Raw genomic sequence first — 26,141 nt, 5'->3', positions numbered from 1 at the left:
GTCCTAAATGGGTTAATAATACACAGTGAACCAATCCCCCCTCCACCACTAACAGCCTATAGGTAAACTATTGACAACCATTACGCCAAGTCGTGGTGATGACTCACTGCTTTTAAGCTGCTAGCAGTGCATGGTGGAAAAAGTACTCATATGTTTATAATACTTAAAGCCCATTTAGGCCTGACATCGAAAAGTCTTCTGAAAGAATATATATTCAAAGATCTGTGCCGCATTTTCACGACTTTTCAAAAATAGCAGACCTATACAAGCTCATAGCGCGCCACCGAGTGGCGCACTATGAGCTATATAGAACTGAAGTGGTTATAATGTCTGTTTTGTAATAATAAACAAAATCTATAAAGTAACTAGTAGTAGCTAAGGTTTTCAATTCATTTGTTATAATATAATATTTGTCTCTGAGATGTAGTGGAGTAGAAGTAAATGTATTGGAAATTGGAAATACTCAAGTAAAGTACTATAAAGAACTCAAAATTGTACTTTGCAGTACTTAAGTAAATGTACTTAGTTTACTTTCCACCACTGCGTGTAAGCTGCTAGTAAACAGGAGTCCTGCTAGGCGAGCACACTCCTGAGTTCAGTACACTGCACGGGGGGCCCAGATCGAATAGCCTGCTGCTATTGACAGAGAAAATGAGAATATAAGGGGATGGGAACATTGGTGTAATCACAGATGGTGTGACCAGATTGTGACCGGAGTTTGGCTTTACAATGGCAGAAAAGGTAGGTATACGGAAGCATTGTGTGTGTGTGTGTGTGTGTGTGTGTGTGTGTGTGTGTGTGTGTGTGTGCGCGCAGAGTTCAATTTGTGAGAATTTTTTGATTACTTGATTGAATACTTTATTAGTCAGAAATGTAAACGGCACGATTGTATTTAAAATGGGAACAATGATATTGATAAATATATGTATTTTATGTGTGGACCCCAGGAAGAGTAGCTGCTACTAAGGTAGTAGCTAATAAACCAAATAAACCAAATATGCAGACTGATGGATAGTGTGGAATGTGGATTAAGATACACTCACAGCTGGCCTATCTAGAATCACTTATCTGGACGAGGAAAAATAAATGTGCAGAGGTAGAGAAAATAACTTTGCGTTGAATTTGAGAATGCTTTGGCTGGTGGCAATTGCCATGCCATGGTTGGGACCCCAAATGATGCCCCTGCTTATGTGTATGTTTTGCAGTGGTAGAATCAGCACTTACCGGTACATGTTTTACTTAATTAAAACTATCAATACTGCAACATTGAAATGCTCTGTTACAAGTAAAAGTCCAGAATTAAAAATGTACAAAAGTATTGTTTGGCATCAAAATGTACTTGAAGCACCAAAAGTAAAAGTATACTCATTGTGTTCACAGAACTCTTCATATGCATCGCATGGCAATGAATTGTGAGCTTGTAGATTGGCTATTTTCAAATGGCCGAAATATATATAGGGCTGAAGTGGTGGTGTTCTCTGTCTCGTTTCAGAGGGTAACAAGAACAGTTTTCTGGACATGTACCTTGCTTGTCTCTCTGCTTGTGGAATGCAGCCACGCACAAAAGGTACAGCGCTCTGTGTTTCTGTTTTATGTCAACCTATGGGCAGTGGTGGAAGGAAGAATTACTCACATATTTTACTCTTTTAAGTAAAATGTAAAGGGCCTGTATTCAACATTTTGCTTGAGTAAAAGAACAAAATAAGTACCAAAAGTGAATGTAGTCATTATTTGCTATGTTCTAATCTACAAGGTGTAGATATATTGTGAGCTTGTCGGTCGGCATTTTTTTTAATAACCAATGTACTATAAAATCTACTAAGTAACTTCTAACTAAAGTTTTCAAATAATTTTAGTGGAATTAAAAAGTACAAGATTAGCCTCCAGTAAAATGAAGTAAAAGTACCTCAAAATTGTGCTTTATTAAAGTACACCACTTGAGTACATGTAAATGTATTTAGCTATAGGCTACGTACTTTCCACCACAGCCTGAAAGAATAACAACAACTTATAGGTCCTGCAATTTCTATTTGGACGGAACAATAATGCTCTTACCTGCTATTTTGATTTCTCTTCAGCTAAAAATCCGCTGGGGCCCACAGTCCATGATGTACCTGAAAGGCAAATGTGAGTTAATTAGAGCTGAAACCCATGACCTTTTAAACAAAAAGAACATTATTTGTTGTGTCATGTCTGTGCAGAAAGTGACTGTTCGTTGACTCCTTTTACAGACGGCAGGAGGTATGCTCCAGACAATGAAAATAGTGTTCTGGAACCGGAACTGAAGGGCTGGTATACAGCAGTCAGAGGTAGGCTACAAATGAGCTTCATTATAAACTGTTTGTAACCACTTTCAACCTGGTGTCCCTATTTTGGGCACGTTGTTAATGCCAGAGATTTCCCCAAACCTTCAATGAATTAATAATTAGTATCCAAACGTGTAGATCGATTAAGCAACCTTGTTCTTTGTATTTCTTCATTGATGCAGACAGTAGGAAGGTAAGGCGGACAATTTATGTGCAGGATGCACAGAGGAGAAATGTGTCTGCATGGTGAGTGGTGACATTCGATTCCATGCCGGCAGGGTACATCCCAGGTAGCCGCCACAGAATGATCAGACTCTAGTTGGTCTCATTAGCAATGTAGTGCATACAAGACACCACACTCAACTCCTGAGTGGTAGTGTTCAAACTGTTCAATACAGGCCTTAGCCCTGGAAGTTGGAACAGTGGTTTTCTACCAGTGGTCCTTGAGGGGGTTCCAGCTAGTCCCCATATGCAGATAAATCGAGTTGGTAACCAAATAGACCCTTTATTGATCTTGAACTCTTGAGAGTGTGAAAATGAAACAAGGGTCCATAATGGAGCTGGAAAGTATTGTTAAAAATCTGCATTATTTAATGTACAAGAAGTCTATACAATTAGAGAATGTAGAATAACTGTTATTCTGATCAACATTTGCCTGTTATCTCTCCTATGGTACCACAGCAATATAGCATGGAATTGCGCACAAAATCTTATCCAACAATACGTTTTATACAACCCAATACGTTGTGGGTCTGATAGGCTAAATGTCATCAAATGGTGGTCTGTGCAGGCTCAAATGCTGAATAAATAATGGGCCTGGGTTGAAAACCACGACCCTAGAACACTAAACCCAAATGTTGTCACACCATCACTAAAAACCCAGGTATATTTTACCCGATATAATAAATGTGATTTAAAAAAAGATTCTCATCCAAATACATGTACAACAATACATGGCAATTTGAGGTACTCTTCTTTAATATTTCAATTAAAAAAAAAAAAGGATATCGTGGGGGGCAAAATCAGTGTAAGAATGTGGGTATTATTTTAAAACTATTCCTAAAAAAGCAATAATAACAATGGAGCTGGGACATGAATGGTCCAGTGATGAATTCTGATAATTGCATCAATTGCCCACATTGTGGGAGTAGCCTATGGGATATCTTTTTTACCCTCTGTTATGATTCAACACCCTCTATCACTAAACCTGGGTAAAATTCACCCGAACACCATGCCTGCACTAGACAAAAACAGGGAAACACTCCTACCTCAGAAACACACCCACCTCAGACATCAGCCACATTATGAAAAAATCACATAATTACAATTGTTCGGGTGAAAATCACTCTGGGTTTAGTGTTCTAGGGATACAGTGTGACAACATTTTGACTCATATATGCATGCTGCATGCACTAAAAAGTGCGTGCGTGTGTGCTCTTGCAAACATGAAAGTTTAAAAAGAAAGCCTATTATTTTTTTTATTGTTCTGGGGGCTTGTGTTTGCATCCACCCAGGCTTCCAGCGGTCACGTTCACTGGACACCAGTAAGCCCATTGAGAAGCTGTTCATCCAATACCTACCGGAGAGATGATGAGAGAGACACTTTCTGCTACTACACAGCATTGTCGTGCAAATAGTGGTTTACAAATGCATAAAACAAACCTTTTTCATTTTGATGAAGGAATTTAGAATTAGGTTATTATGAAGTTGCATTAATAAATGTTCTGAATAAATGATGGCAGATGTAGTTTACCGTAGTATGCATTTTTTTGTTGCTTTTTATGCCTATAGTTGGTCATGTCATGTGTCGTGTGCGTGTGTGCGTGAGAGAGAGAGAGAGAGAGAGAGATAGAGAGAGAGAGAGAGAGAGAGAGAGAGAGAGAGAGAGAGACACACACACTATAGTAGTCATTGGTTATTTTCTTCCTGGGAATAAAAACCTAAAAATAAAGTTTCCGAGGACTACTCTCACTGAGAAATTGTATGAGAATTACAAATATCTTAATAACTTAAACGCCAATGAAAATGAAGGATGTTAGAGTATGATTTTGTTATATCTTCACTGATTCTTCATGGGTTGCTCAAAAACATGTAACAAAATAAGTATCATCATCAAATAATTATCAGCTCTACCTCTAAGCGAGAGTTCAACAAAAATATGTAAACTTAAAACACACTTTAAAACACTTTCAGTCACCAGAACCAATTAAGGCCTGTGTTTTCATGGTTAAATTGCCTATCTAAATACATAACTTGTAGTTATGTGAAGATCATGGAAAGATCTGGAAGGAATACCTAATGGCCAGGGAGTCCCGTTATTAGGCTGCAGATGGAAATTTGTTTAAAGGCTTTAATTTGATTCCAAAATGGCATTTATTTTTCATGGTACAGTAGCCCAGTGGTTCACAAAGTGGGGTCCGGGGACCCCTATGGGCCCTTAAGGGAGTTCCACGGGGTCCCCAGCTAAATGACAGTTAGGAACCAAATGGACCATTACCGGTATGTACACTCTCAGAGTTAAATTAACTTTGATTTTACAATATACATTGGGGTCCCAGAGATAGTAGGCTATAGCCTATAATTCAGGTCAAACCCATGGGGTCGATCCTTGAAATGAAAATGGTTGAAAATCACTGCTAGATCCATGCAAATCTTCTCTTGGCCTATATTTTCAAATGGGAGTCCGCAGGCTAATGAGTCTCATTTTGGGGGTCGAAAAGGTTTGAGAACCAGTCTGCAGTAGTCTACACTCATAATAGATTTTGTTCAGGTTTTTCTAGTTTTCGCAGGGGGCACACACAAATCGACAGGTGTCATTAATTACCCCGCCGACCCGTGCCGTAGCCTACCGTACGTGTTTATGTTGTGCACAGTAGGCTACTTAGTACTTACTGTTCACTGAAGGAAATGTGGTTCCGGTTCGTCGTTGAATGATCTCGCTGTCGATCCGTTCAGTGCAAACTCGTGGGAACTGGGAAAGTGGAGATATTTTACTATAGGCTAGCTACCTAATACCTTCACGTTTTCTGAAATAACTTTCAATTGGACGTGTGCGACCTACTGTAGCAACTTTCTAATCTAGATGACAGCTGACCATTAGTCGCAGGCTTGCAGCAATAAGTATTGGGTGAGTAGGCCTACATTTAATTTGTTACTTACAGTCTATGGTGGTGAGTAGCCTACTAGGCTAGCCTAAACAATGCCGCCACCTTGAAAACCGACCTGTAGGCATGAAGGCAATGTATGGGCATATGATAGGAGTGATCTATCATCTATGGCTGTGTAAATATGGAAATGGAATACATGATGAAATGCAATATTACAGCGGCAGCCACTCTAGGGCTAATCACAGTGCACAGACATTTCACTCACAGACTCACACACTAAAATGTTTAAAAGTCCATGACTCCATGAGTCAGTTTGCTCCCTGTGGTAATATGGATTTAAGGCCAGTAGATGGCAGCATTTTAACAGATTTATATGATGAATGTCCATTCATAATGAGGAATGACCATTTTCAATTGCTTGAAACACGGTCTTCTTAAACCGGAGCCAAAATCCCAACCGTGCGAACTGAGCGGTGGAACTATACTTTAATTGTTATAGTTACTGTGTGTTATATATAGTGACTGTGACTGTATTATACTGTGTTATAGTCTGTGTGTTGCCTTGAGTGTATTGTATTGTATTGATTGATTGATTAACAGATTGGATAATTACAGTACATTTCAAGCACAATTCAATACAAAACTGTTACGACACCATAAACTACACTTGTTTACAATAGGGTCCACCATGATCAATTCATCATAGAGCCAAGCACAGTTCAATACATGGCTCCTTTACTCAGACAGGGGTCAAAGGTCCTACTCAGGTGGACATACGGTTGGACAGACAGATTTGGAGACGGTAGTAGTTATTATATCCATCATCCATGAGTTGTTTTGCTGTTGTTGGCAGATGGGGTGGCAGTGTGTCATGGGGTAGAGTGATCGGATGTTCCCAGTTCGAACCCGGGCTCCCCAGACTTGACTCCTTGAGCAAGACTCTGAACCCCTATGCTCCCGATGTGCATGTTGGTGCCTTGCATGGTTTCCTCTGGCATCGGTGTGTGAATGTAATGCACAATCTCTGTAAAGCGCCTTTGGCGCTATATAAATGTACTGTTTATGCTTTGTTCAACACAGGATATTGCAAAAATAAGTAAGGAGGGGTGTTTGTATGTTAGATTATACAACTGAAGAGGTGAGAGTTAATAAAGATATACAGTAATAGCAGTCAAACTATTTCCTACATGCATATTATGTTGGCATATAGTATAGGATAGTAGGTTAATATGCCTATAAGGCTACAACACCCCACATCAAAGCCAAAAGGCTTTGCTGTCATGCTCGCTCACCCATTATATCCCATCAATATGTAACCAGGTAGGCCGGGCCTTCATTTTCTGGCCTGTTGAGAACTTTTTGCCGGCTGCCAGGCGCGGCTGTACAAATAACTTTGGGGCAGGCCCGTCTAGAGTTTAAATGGACAGGTATCAGTCAAAAGGGAGACATCGAAGAGGAAGGATGGATGGGGAAAGATCAGCATATGGAATGTCAGAACAGGTTCTGACATCTATCCATATTATTTGTCACGGTCCGCTCCTCTTATTTTGTAGTATTTGTGCCTAGTGTTCCTGCCTTGTAATTTGTCAGTGTTTCCACCTGTGTCCTTTTAGTCCCCCAGCCTATCCATGTTGATTGTATTTTGGTTCCACCTGTGCCCTGTTCTCCTGTGTGTATTTAAGTCCTGTGTTTGCATATTGTTCTTGTTGGTTCGTAGTTTCCTGTGGTGTGAGTTCCTGTATAGTTTCTGTGGTTTTGTCATGCCTTCTTTTCCCTGTTTATGGAAGAACCTCAGTTTGTTTAATACATCCTTCTAAGTTTATTGCTCTAACTACTGTCGCCTGCATTTGGGTCCTCTTCCGTACTCACTCGTAACAATATTATATTGATGACATCAGGGATCTCCATATATGGGCTTAATTGTGACAGCAGGTCGCATAATAGCATTTACTATGATGATCCCTGATCATCCCTGACATATAGTGATGTCACGAGACCTTGGCACAATACTGTATATGGGGGCTTTCCCCATGTATGGGGATTTTGAGTGATACACTGACGGACAAAAAGCGCACGATTCCATGCAATTAGTATTGGCTTCTCTTTCTTGATAAGGTAGATATCTCTCGTCCAGACAGCGAGTGAAAGACAGAAAAGATACGGGGGGGGGGATAACAACAACAAAGGAGTGTCCTTTTTGTCCTTGAGATTGACTATAGTATTCAAATCAAACGATGCAACTTGAGCTCCAGCACAAGGTTCAGTTTTCTATTTATACTGTATATTGACTGTGGTCGATATGTCGAACCAAAGTCTGCCTCCCCAAGCTTACAATGGGACACATTGTGAGCTTGTAGATCGGCTACTTTCAAATGGCTGAAAGGTTTATAGGGCTGATGTGGTTAATGTATGTTTTGTAATAATAATCAAAATCTACATGCAGTGACTATAGCAACTAACGCTTTCAAACAATAGAGGAGTAAAAGTACAATATTTGCCTCAGAGATGTAGAAGTACTGTATAGAAAATTGGAAATACTCCATGTAAAGTCAATTGTACTTAAGTACAGTACTTGAGTACTTTACATTGCAGTTTACACCACTGTATATAGTGTTTTCTATGACAGCGGCGAGGGGGTTTATGCTTTCTTCAGTTTCAGGAGCCTACACATTTTCTAACGCATACATTAGGTCAGACTCGGAAGCATGCAGGGGATGACGTGCCACGATGTGACGCATTGTGAGCTTGTAGACCTGCTAGTAATGAAATGCCCCAAAACCGGGACGCCAGGTTCACATTGGTTTCAACTGCACCAGAGAATAAGTCAAGAGTTCGAACACTGCCGCATCAAAGAAAAACAAACATGAGCCGAACACACTTTTCGTATTTTATTACGATAATATTGTTATTTAATAATCGGCACATTTTCTTCAAATAACATTCACAGTTTTATGTCCTGTCCAGGCCCATAGCGTATCACATAGAAACTCCGGATATCCAGTAAACGGCGGGCGCACACATTAGTCCGTAATTCCTAGCTTAGAGGTCTGCATAACACACTCTGTTATTGAGTCCGAATGGGCAGATATGAACACAACAAGCAATGTCCGAAGTTGTCTGGAGGCGCTGTGCCGTTTGTCCTGCCACAAAGTCTTCATTCATCACAACCAGATAGCTTGATGCTTGTGTAGTGCAGTGGTTCCCAAACCATGCAGGGGTCCTTGAGGGAGTTCCAGGGGGGCCCCCAGCTAAATGATTGTTTGGAACCAAATGGACCCTTATGGGTCTGTAACTCTGAGAGTTGGACACATTGAGAGTTAAATCAACATTGATTTTACAATATAAATTGGGGGTCCCAGAGATAGAAATGCCATTAAATGGGGGTCCATAGACTAATGCATGTCAAGCTGGGGGTCGTTGAACTTAAACGGGTTGAGAATCTCTGCTAGTCCCTGGCATATCTTTTCAAATGGGGGTCCGCAGGCTAATTAGTGTCAATTTGGGGGTCCTTGAGCATGAAAAGGTTTGGGAACCACTGGTGTAGTGAACCCAACAAACTGGAAAATGTAGCATTGTTATTTTCATGTCGTACAAAAGAAAACCTTAAGTGAAAAATGTCAATGTCGATACATTATTACATTTTTTCCAATGTCGTCAGCACTGAAAGGAGGACAGGATTCCCATGGAAAAGGGTGATATATTGCTTTATCAAAGGCACTTCCCGCCACCTGCATCTATGTTGGTGCAGTAGGCGTTTGCTTGATGCTATACCACCTAATAGTATGTACACTCAAATCAAGAGGGCTGTTTTGTTTTTTGTTTTCCTAAGAAAAGAAAAAACTAACCAAAACGTAGTTCAGATTGCGAGTCTACAAAATCTACCTATTGGCGAGAATCCAGAAGATGCATGGCAAAAAACAGAACAGAAAAAACAATTGCTTCGAGTTATGCCATTTTACATCCCAAACCAAATAATCCCAATGCTCATTAGCAGGGATTCGGCCACAGACAGGCACTGGCATGCAGAAAAATAAGGATAACTTGTGGATGCAGTAATAAGCCATAATTAGTGCCCAATATGTAAACCTGGAAATGAGTGTGTTGACCTGCATAGCAACGTCCTATCATTCGGCTGAATATTCACATATTCCATTTAATCATTTGGTGCACTTTAAGATGTCTTTAGTAACAGCCCAGATGTAACCATATCCCCATTATTATGAGTCATTTTAAAATGACAGTGTGGGTCTACTGCAATGTTTACGTAACAGCAGTAATATGAATATCCTTTTATGAACTAATAAACCGGATTACTGTGTGCAGGTTAACAGTTAACACACTCAATTCCTTCCAAACAATGTACCTCGGTTTCCAAAATCCCCTGTTATAAAGTCTGCTACGCATCTCTCTGCTCATAATATACAAATTAAATGTACAAGAATAAAAATCTCTCCTTATTTTACAGATATTATAAAATGTTTTACTTAGAAAAGTTCTCCCAGTTAATCAAAAGAAATCCCTTGTTTAATAATCTGATATTTTTCATCTAATATTGTTTTATTAATATCGATAACATTTACATACTTATAAGATAAATATGTGTGTGTGTGTGTGTAAAACAGTATATTGCACTACTATCCATTTTAGTTGACATCACTGGTAGACTATATTAGATTAAACTCTGGTCTCTAATGTTTAATCTATGGACTGGGGTACACTTGTCTTACCAGACACGAAGACATCACGTCATCATGAGTTGAAAAGATCATAATTATGGATGAAATGATCCTCATGATTCTCTACAATAAGACCAGAAAACTGTACCAGGTCTGCTACTGTATGTTAGATCATCACGCCTAAAGCTTCATTTATGCTTTGCTGGAAGTCCAAATCGTTTTGAATAATTCTTTGTCATACAACACGGTCAATCCGTTTTACTTTATAACATACTGGAAAGGCCACGATGCTATTACGATTTCTTCTTTTATGTTTTTGTCTGATAGAGATCTTTCAAAAACACTATCTTTTGTGTCACAAGTTAAACGACGACAATCTGACAGTAAAGAAAATAGGATTTTGGATGCAGAATGGTTTGAGCACACCGCAGAATGGACATTTTCATGTTTATCCAGCACGAATGCTGTTTTTCAGCAACACCCTGCTTCACAAACCTACATCACGATGTAGCATGTAATGATGTAAATCGGCTATTTTGTGTGTGCGACACTTGCACACTACTAAATATAACTGGGGCTACGCTCTCTCACAGCTCCACACATTCCCGCCTGGGAGCTGGCCAGGCCAGTTTGGCCACACATGCAACTCGAGGCCCCACGCACGGGCACTTGTTATTAAACGGTGGAGACGCAGAGAAAATGTATATGAGGATCGGCTTGGCATATTTTGTTGCGTCCCTCGGCGTGTTGCCCCAAGCACAGTGCGTACTCTGCGTACGCCTAGCGACGTATTCCACTGGAGCATTTAGTGGAATACAAATTAAATGTACCGGTAGTTCAACTATCCAGCCAAAGGGAACTGTGGCTAATCACATAAGAGTTTTCTAGTTAAAAAAACAAAAACAAAAACGGATACAGCAGCAGATAAATAATTGGCAAGAAGGTACAAGTGCAAAACAAAGAAATATTACAATAACATAGAAAAATCAAGTGATTATAATTACTGTCTAGGATCCATTACTGTCTTTATGTAGGCCTACTACTAATGGTATCATTTGACGATGAGATGTTCGGATGTAGGAAATAACATTAAAGTAACATTGTAATTTTCCAATATCGGTACACTTCACCTTGTTGTGCAATTGTCGCTTAGTTAGATTGCTTCCCCCAGCTCTCAATTCCTGCATCTAAACAAACCCCATCTGTTCCTGCACTCTTTCTGTTGTGCGTGTGCACTCTTTCTGCTACCTTTCAGAATCACCACAAACAAACTTATAATTGAAAAGGTTGTCTCTCTAGAAACACCATGACTACCACCAAAGTTCCTAAAAGGCATTGATTCCAGAGAACTATTCTCACTGTCCTAAACACCTTTTGGGAATTAAGCAGTACTATTTTGAAAAAACCTTCTTTGTCCAAAATGACTGGTCATCAGTTAAGGTGTGTGTGTGTGTGTGTGTGTGTGTGTGTGTGTGAGTACTTTGTCATACGACGACGGTGTCATGCTGCAAAGATAGCTCATGTGACACTTTGTGAGCGTGCAGATTAGCCTTTTCTTTTTCTTCTTTTTTCAATTTTAAGAAAGAATTTTAAGAAAAGCTTATTTTCCAAGGGAAATACATCGAGGGTCCCTCCAAAAACTGGGTTAGCACACTCAACTCAATACGGGTGCTTGGGGAGGCGCCCCATTACTCTGCCAAGACTGTTGTGTCTGCAGTTTTAGCCAATCACACACACACACACACACACACACACACACACACACACACACACACACACACACACACACACATATAAGCATGGACAGACACGTGCACAGTGCACACACATACATTACATGGGACATTATGTGCACTCGTACTGTACAACTACAAGTCGGCATGCACAGACACGCACGCACGCACTCACACACACATGCACAGAGATAAAGAGGTTAGATTTAAGTCTTGTATTATCACAGGTGGTTTTCACAAAAAGTAATCTGATGCAACGCACACACACACGTGCACACACACCCATGTGCACAAACGCATGCACGCACGCACGCACACACACACACACACACACACACACACACACACACACACACACACACACACACACACACACACACACACACACACACACACACACACACACACACAGTACATACATGTGGCATTGTGGCTCATTGCGTGAGTTCCAGCTACAACATTAGGAGGGAGATAAGCGAAAGAAAACAATCCGAGAATGTAAATATGTACATAACTGCTGAATGTTTTGAGTACAAACTCATTTCTCTTCTAAAAAATGACTACGTAAAGGTACACCAGCTCAACGATCCAATCATAAAGCATCACTAAACATCTGTATAACGTAGCCTGAATTTTATGTGTATACTGCCGTCACAGTTTGTTTGGGTTTGAAACGAGAGTGAAAGCTTGGCCAAAAAGGCGATAAAAAAGAAAAACAAGGTAAAGTGAGATGAAGAGACTGGTCCATCTACGTGACCGTTTTGAATGTAAAATGATCTCCCCCTGTGCTTTCATGAGGGGAAATGTGTGCTAAACGCACACAAACACACACAGGATGAGGTTTATACAATCTAGACGAGTGTGTGTGTGTGTGTGTGTGTGTGTGCGCACGCACATGCACGCGTGCGTGCGACCAATGTCCCATGGCACGCTGCTCTCAAGCTCTTCAAACATGACAGGAATTTCCTTATTTTTTACTTTCCAGCCCTCTGGCTACAATGTGTGTGTGTGTGTGTGTGTGTGTGTGTGTGTGTGTGTGTGTGTGTGTGTGTGTGTGTGTGTGTGTGTGTGTGTGTGTGTGTGTGTGTGTGTGTGTGTGTGTGTGTGTGTGTGTGTGTGTGTGTGTGTGTGTGTGTGTGTGTGTGTGTGTGTGTGTGTGTGTGTGTGTGTTTGACGTGTGTGCGCGCGTTGGTGCGAGAATGTTGAATTTGAGATTGTTGTTATGGCTTGAGTTTGGCGGAGGTGATAGATTACAGATTACATTGCCACTGCTTTCTTTATACAGTCAGTGTGAACTTTGTGAAGATGGAAGACAGACAATCTTAGTGTTGTTTAAAACTCTGTTTTCTAAATGGATCCAAATCCAAACGGAGAACCATATACATCAGTGGTTCCCAAACCTTTTAGCCTGTGACCCAAAAGACAAATTAACCCATTCTGAACAGGAACCCATTTTGGTGTTTGCATCATGTTATGCTTTAGCTATTGAAAAATAGCAGATCTACAAGCTCGTAGCGCGCCACCGAGTGGCGCGCTACGAGCTTGTAGGTCTGCTATTTTTGAAAAATCGAAGAACGACTGACATTTTTAGACTGTGATCTCAGGTCAGAATGGGTTAATCAGACCAGTGTGTGTCCAGTGGAAACCTCGTATGAATCTGATCTCAGGTCAGAATGGGTTAAAATGAGGCATTCCCTCAGGGCCCACATTTGTGAAAATGGCAACGTGTCGCTTAGATCGGCAATTTTCACTAATTCTTAAACATGTGTTTTCAAATTTAAGATATTTCTTTGATGTTTCTGGAAACAAATTGCTGAATTTGGCAATGTGTTTTTGAAAATATTTTGAAATAATAATAATTAATTAATACACTATCTATGAACTATTGTACATAACTCTTTCATGTTCTCTCATGCTGGTCATGTCAAATGTCGAAATAGAAGTTGCCTGAGAAAATTGTTTTTTTTTAACAAAAAAAATGAAAATGCATGGCCCACGCTCAACCGGGAAAATGTGAGTTACAAATACGATGCTGTTTTTCAGGCATCTTGTGCTACTGCCTTGAGGCTTGAACCATGAGGCTAATTCATGCTACAACGTCGTATGACAAAAGTGGTGTATTTTCAACAGTTAATTTCACTTTATCCTCCTTTGATCCAGAAATTAGGAAAAAGGTTAGCCAAATTAATAAAAATAAAATATAAATAAATAAAAACTCCTGGATTGTAGCTTTAATTAACAACCAGACCCGGTCTTATTCCTATATCATATGGTTTTAATGAGCTGTGTCACTAGTGCTATGACATCCACATGGTCCTATGTCTGGCAGGCTCATTAATGACATTTACTCATATTATAATTTGTTTAATTCTAATTATGTATGAGCCCTGTCTTAGTAAAACGTTAAGAAGGCAGTGTGTGCCTTGTAACCTGTATCATTGTATCGCCTAACATTCAATTAGTTAAGAGTCCGAAATAAAAACAGACTTTGGCTAGTTCAGTCTGGTGCAAGAAGAAGCGATGACATGAACGTGTTTTTCATTTCCGCCACAATCACATCATTTTGTTGTTTAGGTACAGTAGGCTGCCCGCTTTAGTGAAAAATCTGTAGTGTTTCACTTGTGTCTCCTATTCTGTAGTTTTCTAGGCTACCACCCATCTATCCATCAGTATCATCCATCCATCCATACATACATACATACAGTACATACTGTACATATATTCATTCTTGATCAAAGGAAAATAAAACTTAGTAGTAAAAAAAGAAGAATACGTTTTTTTAGGTAAAACGAACTGTTGTGGAGTCATGAATAATGACATACTGTAGTGTGTTCTCCAGGCTAAGCTAACAGTGTGCCTTCCATCCTGACATAGTGTGTTCTCCAGGCTAAGCTAACGGTGTGCCTTCCATCCTGACACAGTGTGTTCTCCAGGCTAAGCTAACAGTGTGCCTTCCATCCTGACACAGTGTGTTCTCCAGGCTAAGCTAACAGTGTGCCTTCCATCCTGACACAGTGTGTTTTCCAGGCTAAGCTAACAGTGTGCCTTCCATCCTGACATAGTGTGTTCTCCAGGCTAAGCTAGCAGTTCTCCTTCCATCCTGGCCGTCGTCATGGCTACAGTGTTATAACGTTGCCGTCCTCCCTCATGCTCTCCTGGCTACTGTTTGTGTGGGCGGGGCTTCCATGGTTGGTGGGCGTGGTCACTAGTGTAGAGTCACTCAGGGACACGCCTCCTCCCATGCCGCCGGGCATGGAGACGCTCTGTGGGAGGGGCCTCTGCGCCGCCGCCCCAGACGACTCGTGCCGCATGCTGCCAAGCGAGACGCCGGCCATGTTGTGGTTTGCGTTGCCGTTGGTTATGCGGTGCGAGACGTACGTCGGCAGGCCGTCGCTCTCAATGATGAGGTCGTCGTCGTCGTCCTCGCTGTCGCCCTCAGCGACGCTGTTGCTGTGGAGGTCGTGGCAGAGGTCAAGGCGAGAAGTTAAAACCAGTGGGGAAAAAAGTGACTTTGTATACAGTAGGTCAATGTTGATTTTGACAGCAAATTTTGATTTATTTTTTTAGTACGATTTCATTTAGTTTTATAGTCATATATTAGTCATCTGAAATATTTTAGTGTTAGTCTAGTTTAAGTCGACTAAGTATAAGATTTTAGTCGACTAAATCTACAGTTGATTTTGTCATCAAAATTTTACTTTGGCGGGCCTTGATGGCGTCGTGCTGAAAATAGCCATCTACACGTTGTGAGCTTGTAGATAAGCTATTTTCAGAGTGCAACCAATCATAAAATGACTTGTCTTTTGGATACTGGATCTCTTCTCTACTAGTCCCTCCCTAACATTTTAGTCTAGTTTTTATTTATATATGTTTATTTAGTTCTAGTCATCATAGCGTAGTTTCTATTCAGCGTTTATTTAGTTTTCCTCAGTGAAAATTGTCGACAAAATGAACACTAGTCTCACCCAGCAGTCATGGGGTTGCTCTGAGAGGCGGGGCTCGGCGAGTCATGGGAAGGGGCGGAGCCTGTGGAGCCGGCAGAGCCTGTGGAGACGTTCCCGGCCGAGACTTTGCTCCCGCGCAGCACCACGTTGTTCCTCTGGTTGGCCGGCTTCACCGTCACGATGAGGTTGTGACTGTTGGCCACCATCATGTCTGTCACCTGGAAGAGAGAGAGAGAGATGAGGTTGTGACTGTTGGCCACCATCATGTCTGTCACCTGGAAGAGAGAGAGAGAGAGAGAGAGAGATGAGGTTGTGACTGTTGGTCACCATCATGTCTGTCACCTGGAAGAGAGAGAGAGAGAGAGAGAGAGATGAGGTTGTGACTGTTGGCCACCATCATGTCTGTCACCTGGAAGAGAGAGAGAGAGAGAGATGAGGTTGTGACTGTTGGCCACCATCATGTCCGTCACCTGGAAGAGAGAGAGAGATGAGGTTGTGACTGTTGGTCACCATCATGTCTGTCACCTGGAAGAGAGAGAGAGAGAGAGAGATGAGGTTGTGACTGTTGGTCACCATCATGTCTGTCACCTGGAAGAGAGAGAGAGAGAGATGAGGTTGTGACTGTTGGTCACCATCATGTCTGTCACCTGGAAGAGAGAGAGAGAGATGAGGTTGTGACTGTTGGTCACCATCATGTCTGTCACCTGGAAGAGAGAGAGATGAGGTTGTGACTGTTGGTCACCATCATGTCTGTCACCTGGAAGAGAGAGAGAAAGAGAGAGAGAGAGAGAGATGAGGTTGTGACTGTTGGCCACCATCATGTCTGTCACCTGGAAGAGAGAGAGATGAGGTTGTGACTGTTGGTCACCATCATGTCTGTCACCTGGAAGAGAAAGAGAAAGAGAGAGAGAGAGAGAGAGAGAGAGAGAGAGAGATGAGGTTGTGACTGTTGGCCACCATCATGTCCGTCACCTGGAAGAGAGAGAGAGAGAGAGAGAGAGAGAGAGATGAGGTTGTGACTGTTGGCCACCATCATGTCTGTCACCTGGAAGAGAGTGAGATGAGGTTGTGACTGTTGGTCACCATCATGTCTGTCACCTGGAAACCCACAAGCTCACAACGTGTCTCAATCCAACATGTTGTGAGCTTGTAGATCAGCTATTTTAGGTCAAGAGATGGAGAGGGGAAGAAAGGGGCAGAGCCAACTCGGGTTAAGTTGACTAAATCTAGAGGGCTTACATCGTGGTTAAGCCTTCATGGCCTCCCAGTGTTCATGTTGCTCCACTTCCTTACATCCTCTCTGCTTTGTGTTCTGCCTCTGGATCGAGCGTCTCAAAACTGGCCTGATTTCACATCATGTTATAACTCAGGGAAGGTTCCCTGCGTGTTACCGAGCCTCAGATGAAACTATAACTAAACTAGTAGAAAGTGTCTCTCGGTGGAGCACAGATCTCTGCCAGGAGGCATGCCCTAATAGCAGTACAGAGCGGCATGTGATTACCGCTAGTGCCTCCTCGTCCCTGCTGTCTTACTCCCTCTAATTGTTCTGCATATCTCCATCGTTCTGTCACACTCCTGTCATTCAAATGCCTCTGTAATGCGTAACGTCGGTCTGGTTTTTAACGCCTTATGTCAGTTGTGTTTGTATCACCATTCAACCGAGTGGGTCGGGTTTTCACTGCCTGTGGAAAAAGTACTCGGATGTCTTACTTAAGTAAAAGTATCAATACTGCAATGTATAAATACTCTGTTACAACAAGTAAAAGTCCGGAATTCAAAATGTACTTGACCAAAAGTGCAAAAGTATTGGCATCAAAACACACACACACACACACACACACACACACACACACACACACACACACACACACACACACACACTTTTGAACTAGTGTCCTTGTCGTGTTTCTCAGTAATCACCTGGTCCAGAGATTTTCCCGCCACGTCGATGCCGTTGACCTCCAGGATCTCGTCGTTGACCCCCAGCAGCCCTGTGCTTTCTGCCAGCCCCCCGCGCACCAGCCGGGAGATGAACACCCCGGGGACCTGGAGAGGAGAGGTAAGGAGAGGAAGAGTACATCAGATCACAAGAAAGGGTAGTAGAGAGAGATGTAGTACCTTTTACTGAAACAGGTCTCAAAATAATGCCCGACGAGCCCTGCAAGCCTGTTGGGACCCGACCAGGTCCCGGGCTGTTTCTGTCCCTGACCAATAGGACCCGACCAGGTCCCGGGCTGTTTCTGTCCCTGACCAATAGGACCCGACCAGGTCCCGGGCTGTTTCTGTCCCTGACCAATGGGCGCCGGGCCGGGCTCACGTGGCGCTATATAAATCTTCCGATGTGAATTTCACCCAGACTGGACTACTTGCTTCTGCAGCGCGGCAGCTTGCTCCGTATTTGCCATTTCATCTGAATTTTGGCAGCTTTATGCTTCCATAGTAGTCCACACACAGGCAAGCACAGTTAGCACACTAAAATCTGCTAAAGATTTTTATTAAAGGCCTGGGCCATGGCGCAATGGTCCAGGCACCGTGGCTGGTAATCCAGTCTGGCTGGTTCGACTCCCGATCTCGACGGCCCTTACTGCATGTCTCTCTCTCCTCTAATTAGTTATGCACTGCAGCTGCGCGCATGCTCCGCGAGAGCAAAGCGCTGCTGATTGACAGTGCAGCAGCTGTTGTTGCTCGCACCGTGAATGCACGCGCAGCGTCGCGCTAGAAAAGGTGTCGGGCTTGGGCCGGGCCACTATACAGGACCCATATTTTGGGCCCGTGCAGGGCTCTAATATGGGTTGTGCTCGGGTGTTGCGTCTTTTGATGGTCACCTTATCACCTAAACTTGGACTATGAATAGGCCCTTTACCTTCTCCACACCCTGCGACGTCACCCGTACGCTCACTCCGTCGCGGATGTAGAAGCCCAGGGGCTTGTGGGTGCCGTGCTTGTGGAGGCGTACGCGCCGGTGCGTCTCGGGCAGGATGTCCACGTCGATGATGGAGGAGATCTGTCGGAAGTCCTGCGGTAAGCCGATCCGGAGGCCCGGCTTGCTCTTCTGGTGGTGCTGGGAGCCGGAGCCGGTCGGCCGGAGCCCCGTCAGGCCCAGCCCCTTTTTACGCCGCTGGAGGGAGTTGGTGAAGACCACTGCGGGATCGTCTTCTGGAAAAGAGCGAGAGAGATGGAGAGGTTGAGCATTTTCATGCACTATATCAATTTTCATGTCAAGGCCCAATATTTATTCGGCATTAGAGCCACGGATCACCATTTGATGAGATGTAGACTCTCAGACCAAAGACATATTTTTGTTGTCGTTGGATAATAATTTGTCACAATTCACTATTCATCAGCCTTCTGATTGGTCCCTATGTAAATATATATTTAAATATACAATATATTATCCTTCCTGTTATCATCAGAGCAAGTCACAGATCCATAAAAAGGAACCCGTTCCTCCACTGGAATGGATTTAATCAGATTACTCTAATCCTATTAATTCAACCTAATCCATAACCAGAAACCTCAGTAGAGGATTGCCGGACCGTACCAGGAGAAATAAAACTCAAGTACCTATAGTGTCCCTATTCTGGGGATAACATTTGTCAAAAATAGCAGATCTAAAATATCCCAATGTAAAAATCACACCCGTGTGAACTGAGTGGTGCAACTCCGTGTGGGGGTCCCCGGAACTTCCAGACGCACAGGTCTCTATCTCTCTCTATCTATCTCTCTCTCCCCTATTGGTACCCTAAACATAGGGACATACATAGGGATGGATGGACAGACATAGGGAGGGACGGACTGTTCCTTGGAGTGGCTGCAACACTCAAAAAACGAAATGTAGGAAACCAAAAATAAAGGGACCCACTTGTCTAGACACTGGTCTAGATGTGGAGGATCATCAGCATTCAGGGTTAAGATAATCAAACAGATTAGACATGCGGACAGATTACGCTAAATCTCCTAAATCTCCCATCTACTGTATAATCCAGTCATTGTTACACTGTACTAGATTAAAGAATTATCTTGAGATCAGTGTCACTCTCTCTCCCTTGTTCTGCGGGTGAAATGACGCAACATTTGTTTATTAAACACAGTTCTAAAAATTCACATCTAAAATCCCCCTACAGGGATTACAATGCAAATAAAAAGTACATGAACCTGTGTATTTAGCACCCGCCGCCCTCTACCAATATTGACGTCAGGTGCTCTATACATGAAGCCATCAAATACAGGTGTTAAGGTGAATCCATTCAGATGGATTCAAATTTGTCGGACAAAACAGCTTGTGGATCCTATTGATTCACCTGCCCCACCCTCTCCTCCCCAGTCAATATCACCTGCCCCACCCGCCCCCTCCTCCCCAATAATATCAATATTGTTACAAGTGAACGTCTGGAATTAAAAATAAGTAAATGTCAAACAGTATTGGCATCAAAATGTACTTAACCAATTTTGGGCGGGAACCCCTTTTGGTGTTGGCATCATGTTATGGTTTAGCTATTGAAAAATAGCAGATCTACAAGCTCATGCTAAGAGCTTGTAGGTCTGCTATTTTTGAAAAATCGAAGAACGACTGACATAGAAACATAGCTTTTTCAGAAAACTGTCGGATGTAGAAGACATTTGTAGAATCTGATCTCAGGTCAGAATGGGTTAATGTATGTTTTGTATTCATAATCATCAAAATCTACAAACAAAAGACAAAGTAACTAGTAACTATTAACTAACGTTTTCAAATAATTGTGGTGGAGTAAAAGTATACTATAGTATACTATATTTGCCTCTGAGATGTAATGGAGTAGAAGTAATAGTATTGGAAATTGGAAATACTCAAGTAAACTACTAATACAGCATACTTGCACTTAAGTATAGTATTTAAGTACATGTACTTAGTTACTTTACAGTTTACAGTTTACTTTACAGTTCTGATCTGACTGTATCTCTAAGTACAGAGGCTTTAAGTGCTTAATGGCTTGTATTGGGATTCGGGAAGAGTGAGTGAGTGAGCTAGTTGTTGTTGTAATAACCCACACAAACCACCAGGAGGAAGAAACGTACTGAGTACTGACAGCTTATGTTATGGGCAATAATAACATTCTCAATGCACAGTGTGTACTACTGGCTACTGTATGGTATACACTTCACCAACCAGGAAGTGATACTAGACTAGTCAAACACAGTCTAGAGAGACGTGCTTCTATGTGATTTCACATAGTTTATTCAGAAGGTGGCGCGTGTGCGCACACGCACACACGCACGCACACACACACACACACACACACACACACACACACACACACACACGTTTAACTCCAGACTTGCATTCAATAAGCCGCTAGTTGCTAGGAGACCATTGTAAATACAACAATGGTGATAAAGAGCGTTGTGGCTGGTCCATTCTTGTGCTCTGGATGAAAGGCAGATAGGTGAATGAATGAGAGGGGAACATCTAACACACACACACACACACACACACACACAGTGAATCACTGAGGGCTTTCAGGGCACACAGAAAAACACAGCTGAGCATTGCAGTAATGGAAATAGACACAGTGACGATGGGAGCGCGATGCATGAAGGGGTTATTTTAATCCAGATTTGATCCCGATCTCTGGCTGTGTTTGGGAAAGGCTATCTGATCTGGGTCAAAGGGTTAAACAACAACGTGTGTCCCTGTGTAAGTGCCAGCATAGATCACATATGTATGCAGGCACGCCATAGAGTTATAAAGGATAGAGGGCGGACCGGGAGCGACAATGGAAGTTGCTCAGTGGTGTTTTGAAGCGTCCGCGTTGACACACGTTACGCAGATGACGTCACTGAGCGTCCATCCACCTCCGTGACCGTGCTGCAGTTCCTCTTTTGGCCGGTAGGTAGTGGCAGCTTCAACGCTGGCCAGCCCTTCTGGGGGCTTGAGGCACGCGTACGCATGGCTCCTAAAGGCCATACTGGGGTCATATTGAAGACTTTTGGTGCTTGCAGATTGGAATACATCAAAAAGCTACTGTCCTGCACAGTAGCTACATGCTCCACCACACCACACAGATAGTAGAACCTCTCTCACAGTAGCTACATGCTCCACCACACCACACAGATAGCAGAACCTCTCTCTATTCATGCAGGTTCATGGTTGTGCTTTATTGTTCCATGCAGGTACACAGAAGAGTAAAACGTATTTAGGTTTGCTTCCTTCAGACAATGCAGCTGCATAGGTAATAAGAATAATAACTAGAAAAGTCGCAATTTTGAAAAATTGCCAAAAGTGTGGTTGCCGCAGTCACTTACATAGGCCCAATTACTATGTAATTGTCAGCCAATTACAATGTCACGTTTTGTTATGGACAAAAAATTACATTTTGGACAGGTGTATTTAATACCTTTTCATACAAGGTTATTGATCCTAAGCCACTGATTGCATTGTATGGTGTAGTCCTACAGGAGTCACCAATAACAACTCCAAGCCGACAAATTTACTACGTAATGTAGACCTTTATTAATCCCACAGGGTAAATTCTGTGACATTTACGAGATATCTCATGTTTAGAGCTTTACCACACTGTACCAAACACGAGAAACACAAAACATAGATTGGTTGCGTAACCAACAACAGCCAATTAGCTGCTACAAACGTTATGCAAAGCTCGGCCAATCACAGCGGAAGTTTGATTACTCCGGAAGAAAAAGAAAGTGTCACAATAACTATAGTCTGGTAACAACAGTAATAATAATAATAATAATAATAATAAAATAGTAAAATAGAGAGAAAAGCATATATAGATGTGCATATGATCTTGGTCTATTATGTCCATTGTGCTGCACCGTCTGTCTGTCTGTCTGTCTGTCTGTCTGTCTGCCTGCCTGCCTGCCTGTCTGTCTGTCTGTCTGTCTGTCTGTCTGTCTGTCTGCCTGTCTGTCTGTCTGTCTGCCTGCCTGCATGTCTGTCTGTCTGCCTGTCCCCCATGCAGCTTGCACCCACATTATGACTTTTAGTTTAGTCCCCCACTGAGGAGAGCTTATTAAACACAGCTGGAGCATACCAACTCCTGACGCAGACAGGGGGGGAGGTTAGAACATACCAACCACTGACGCAGACAGGACTGAGGGGAAGTAAGTCACAGAGGGACAAAAGGTCAAAGGACAAAGGTTAATGAAGGCAAGGTCAATTGGGAAATAAGCAACTATATTGATTATCTTTTGAGCCATCATTCTATCGATTACTTTCTCCATTTGAATAATTAAATGTTTATGGTATTTGTTTTTATGAAAAATGTGTGCCAAAAGAAAAGCTATCTAATATATATTTTTACACATGTGTTTTAATAGTGTGATAAGCCTATTCATGCTCCAGTTGAAAAGGTGACCACCTTTGGTTAGTAAAAACAGAGATGTGTACGGGTAAGCGCGGTGAGTGGATTGCCACCGCGGCTTGACGTCAATGTTGTAGTTTTCGGTGGTTACCTTATCACCTAAAACTGGAAATTACAATGAATAGCATCACAATCCATTGTTTGCAGATATTTTGAAAATCTGTTATTTTGCTAAAATCGATAAACTGTCATAGCCCTGATAGAGAAGATGTAGGAGAGGCTAGATATAGAGTAGAAATACATGAAATGGAGGGTTGGATTGACTGTTCTCTGCAGAGAGAGACAGGACCGGTGAATATGTTTGAATGGCAAAAGACACTTCCTGGTTTTATTACTTTATTACTAAGCTGATAGCGCGGCACTGAGTCCCGTGCTACGAGCTTGTAGGTCTGCTATTTTTGAAAAATCATGAAAATGTGGCGCAAATTTGGAATATAATATATTCTTTCAGAGCGAACATTTTTAACTCAAATCTTTGCTTCTTTTGCTTCAAAGCACAACCCAGTCTATCTGTATGACTGACTGCATAAACTAAATGATTCCAGTATTACGCCTGTTGGCCGTATGACAACAGAACCCAACCCAAGACAGCCTCTCTGTCTCTGCTGGAGAAAAATACCTGCCCTGCTGCATTCCTCCCAAAACATTCCTCTGATCTGTCTCCATCAGTCTCCTCTCCTCTCCTCTCCTCTCCTCTCCTCTCCTCTCCTCTCCTCTCCTCTCCTCTCATCATCTCAGCCCCTCCTCCTCTGTTCATCTCTATTGTGTGTGTGTGTGTGTGTGTGTGTGTGTGTGTGTGTGTGTGTGTGTGTGGGGGGGGGGGGGGGGGGGTTCACGTCTGTTCTGAGCAGCCGTATTGATCCACTGACATCAGCGTTAATGGTGAGAGAACTACCCTAATATACGGCTGTGCGCTCGCTCGCACACACACACACACACACACACACACACATACACACACACACACACACACACACACACCACGTACCCTCTCTCTTTAGTCCAGGCTCTTGTAACTGTATGTACAACCATTATGTGCTTTGTGTGTGTGCGTGTGTGCGTGTGTGCGCGTGTGCGCGTGCGTGCGTGCGTGCATGTGTTTGTTTCCTGACTGGGTACTGGGCAGACAGACAGAACAACAGAAGGAAAAACCAGACTGAAGCCTCAAGGTATAGACACTGCTAAGCCCTTTGCGCACACACGCACTGTACAAAGATAAATAATGTATCAACCTCCCCTCTGTGAACACTTGAGCTTTCACGATTGTGAAATTTTACTTGACCATTAATTGTTACATTTCTGTTTGGCTTTTTAACCTTCGTAAAACTAAAGTTCCCCAAGTCCTTATATATACGCTAGGTGGCGTCATATCCCAGGTCCGTATATATACATACCCCAACGTATACTCCGTCTATATAATGGTTGATGCCTACGGAAGCTTTTAACGTTGGTCCGGTTCCTATAGCAACGCCCCACCATTCCAACTATGGGATTGCAAATATATTCACAGTGCAAACCAGTGGAATTGAGGATTTTCAAACCTCCATAAGTACGACTCTAGAATCACTGTCCTTGGTGGATTTTCTGCCATCCACATTTTGGATGTAATTTGTGAGTTTGTACCGCGACGCTGCCGCCATGTAAAAGCTTCTGACGAAAAGTAAAGAGTGTGTGCTGACTGTGCTCCAATGATGAGTGTGTGTGGTGAGTGTGTGGGTGTGGGCAAACACCGTCTTTTAAAGTGAACGTGTATGCTGGCACTGGGAACTGGGGTTTATGCTAACAGCTATCGGTACAGATGGAGTTAAAGATTGCTGTTCCTTGGAGTGGTTGCACCACTCAAAAACTCTCTGGCTTAGTACAAACCCCTGGGGGACTACGGTCAACCAGGCAAGTAAACAGGGTTTTAGTGGTTAAGTATAGAAGAGAGTATGCACATCATCACTTTTCCAACAGTGAGGACACTCGATCTCACCTCTCATCTGGCATGGAGAATTGGAGTGTGGAAGCGCTCCTGAAAAACACCTGTTTTCTAAGTTGCACATAATGCAGGAGGCAGCAGGACGTGGCCTTATTGAAAAAGAGCGCTTCCAAATTCTGACACTCTTGACAGAAAGTAGCTCATAATATGTAAAAACTTTGCAGATAGAGGATAATTCATGCTTTCCGTACTGCTGCATTTTAGTGTTAGAGTTTAACATTGTTTAATACAATCAGATCAGATTTTTCTGTTTGGATGTATGAGCTGTCAAGGCCTGAGAGTTGCATAACCTCCGGGTACGATGATCTCACGGGCATAGCCTCTGTTGTTAGTATGTGCATGGTATAAAATATGTACTTTATTAGAAACTATGAACATAATAATTCTGTAGTTAGCATTTGCTGATGTTAAATGATAACACTTCACAATATGCTGCAGATGAGAGATTCAGACCCAACACTGTTTGTCCAAGAGGAGGCAACCGTCCGGTGTATATTGTTTTGTATTGAACACAACGACGATGAAAGAGGTTTCATTTCCTATGTGCCATGATATCCTATATGCACAGTACATTCCACGCTGTTGTGTACGTTCACAGTATGGTAACAAACAACGTCATAATGTATATTTATAATATCAACAGACCCGAGTGATATTTATTTCTATACACGCTGATAGAACCCACCCGCAGGTGGGTAAATCAGATGGCTAGATGTCATAATGCAACATTGGTATGGTGGGGTTCACTAGACTTCTGATTATTTATTTGAAGGACTCATAATGGACTATTAGACATAATATAAATACTTACCCTATGCCTGCCTGGTGTGTGCGTGCGAGCGTGCGTGCGTGTAACCCTGCTATGCCCTGCACCATCTGGGATGTGCAGTGCGGCCATATGTTTGTACAAGCATACCTCATTTTGACTTCATGATTCAACATGGTGGCCTCGCCATGCGTTGTGAGATTTATACATACACCTGCTGGTGTGCAAAGCATAAATTTAGCAATGGGGACATGGGTCACACTG

At 42.4% G+C, this 26,141-nt stretch overlaps 1 protein-coding gene across 1 annotated transcript in view; it reads right to left on the bottom strand.

Annotated features, from left to right (window-relative positions):
• Positions 1 to 14,549: 14,549 nt before the first annotated feature.
• The window catches only part of pard6a (par-6 family cell polarity regulator alpha), a 30,128-nt gene continuing 18,536 nt past the window's right edge, over positions 14,550 to 26,141 (bottom strand). Inside the window, exons 3-6 of the mRNA XM_080761029.1 lie at positions 18,630 to 18,922; positions 17,687 to 17,812; positions 15,788 to 15,984; positions 14,550 to 15,272 (exon numbers count right to left, since the gene is read on the bottom strand). Of these exons, the coding sequence (XP_080617155.1) occupies positions 14,939 to 15,272; positions 15,788 to 15,984; positions 17,687 to 17,812; positions 18,630 to 18,922 (950 nt within the window). The 3' untranslated portion in view covers positions 14,550 to 14,938. The remainder of the gene's footprint in view (positions 15,273 to 15,787; positions 15,985 to 17,686; positions 17,813 to 18,629; positions 18,923 to 26,141) is intronic.

This window comes from Protomyctophum bolini (genome assembly GCF_963924005.1).
Source record: "Protomyctophum bolini genome assembly, chromosome: 4".
Taxonomy (NCBI): domain Eukaryota; kingdom Metazoa; phylum Chordata; class Actinopteri; order Myctophiformes; family Myctophidae; genus Protomyctophum; species Protomyctophum bolini.
This window is presented reverse-complemented; position numbering and strand designations above follow the sequence as displayed.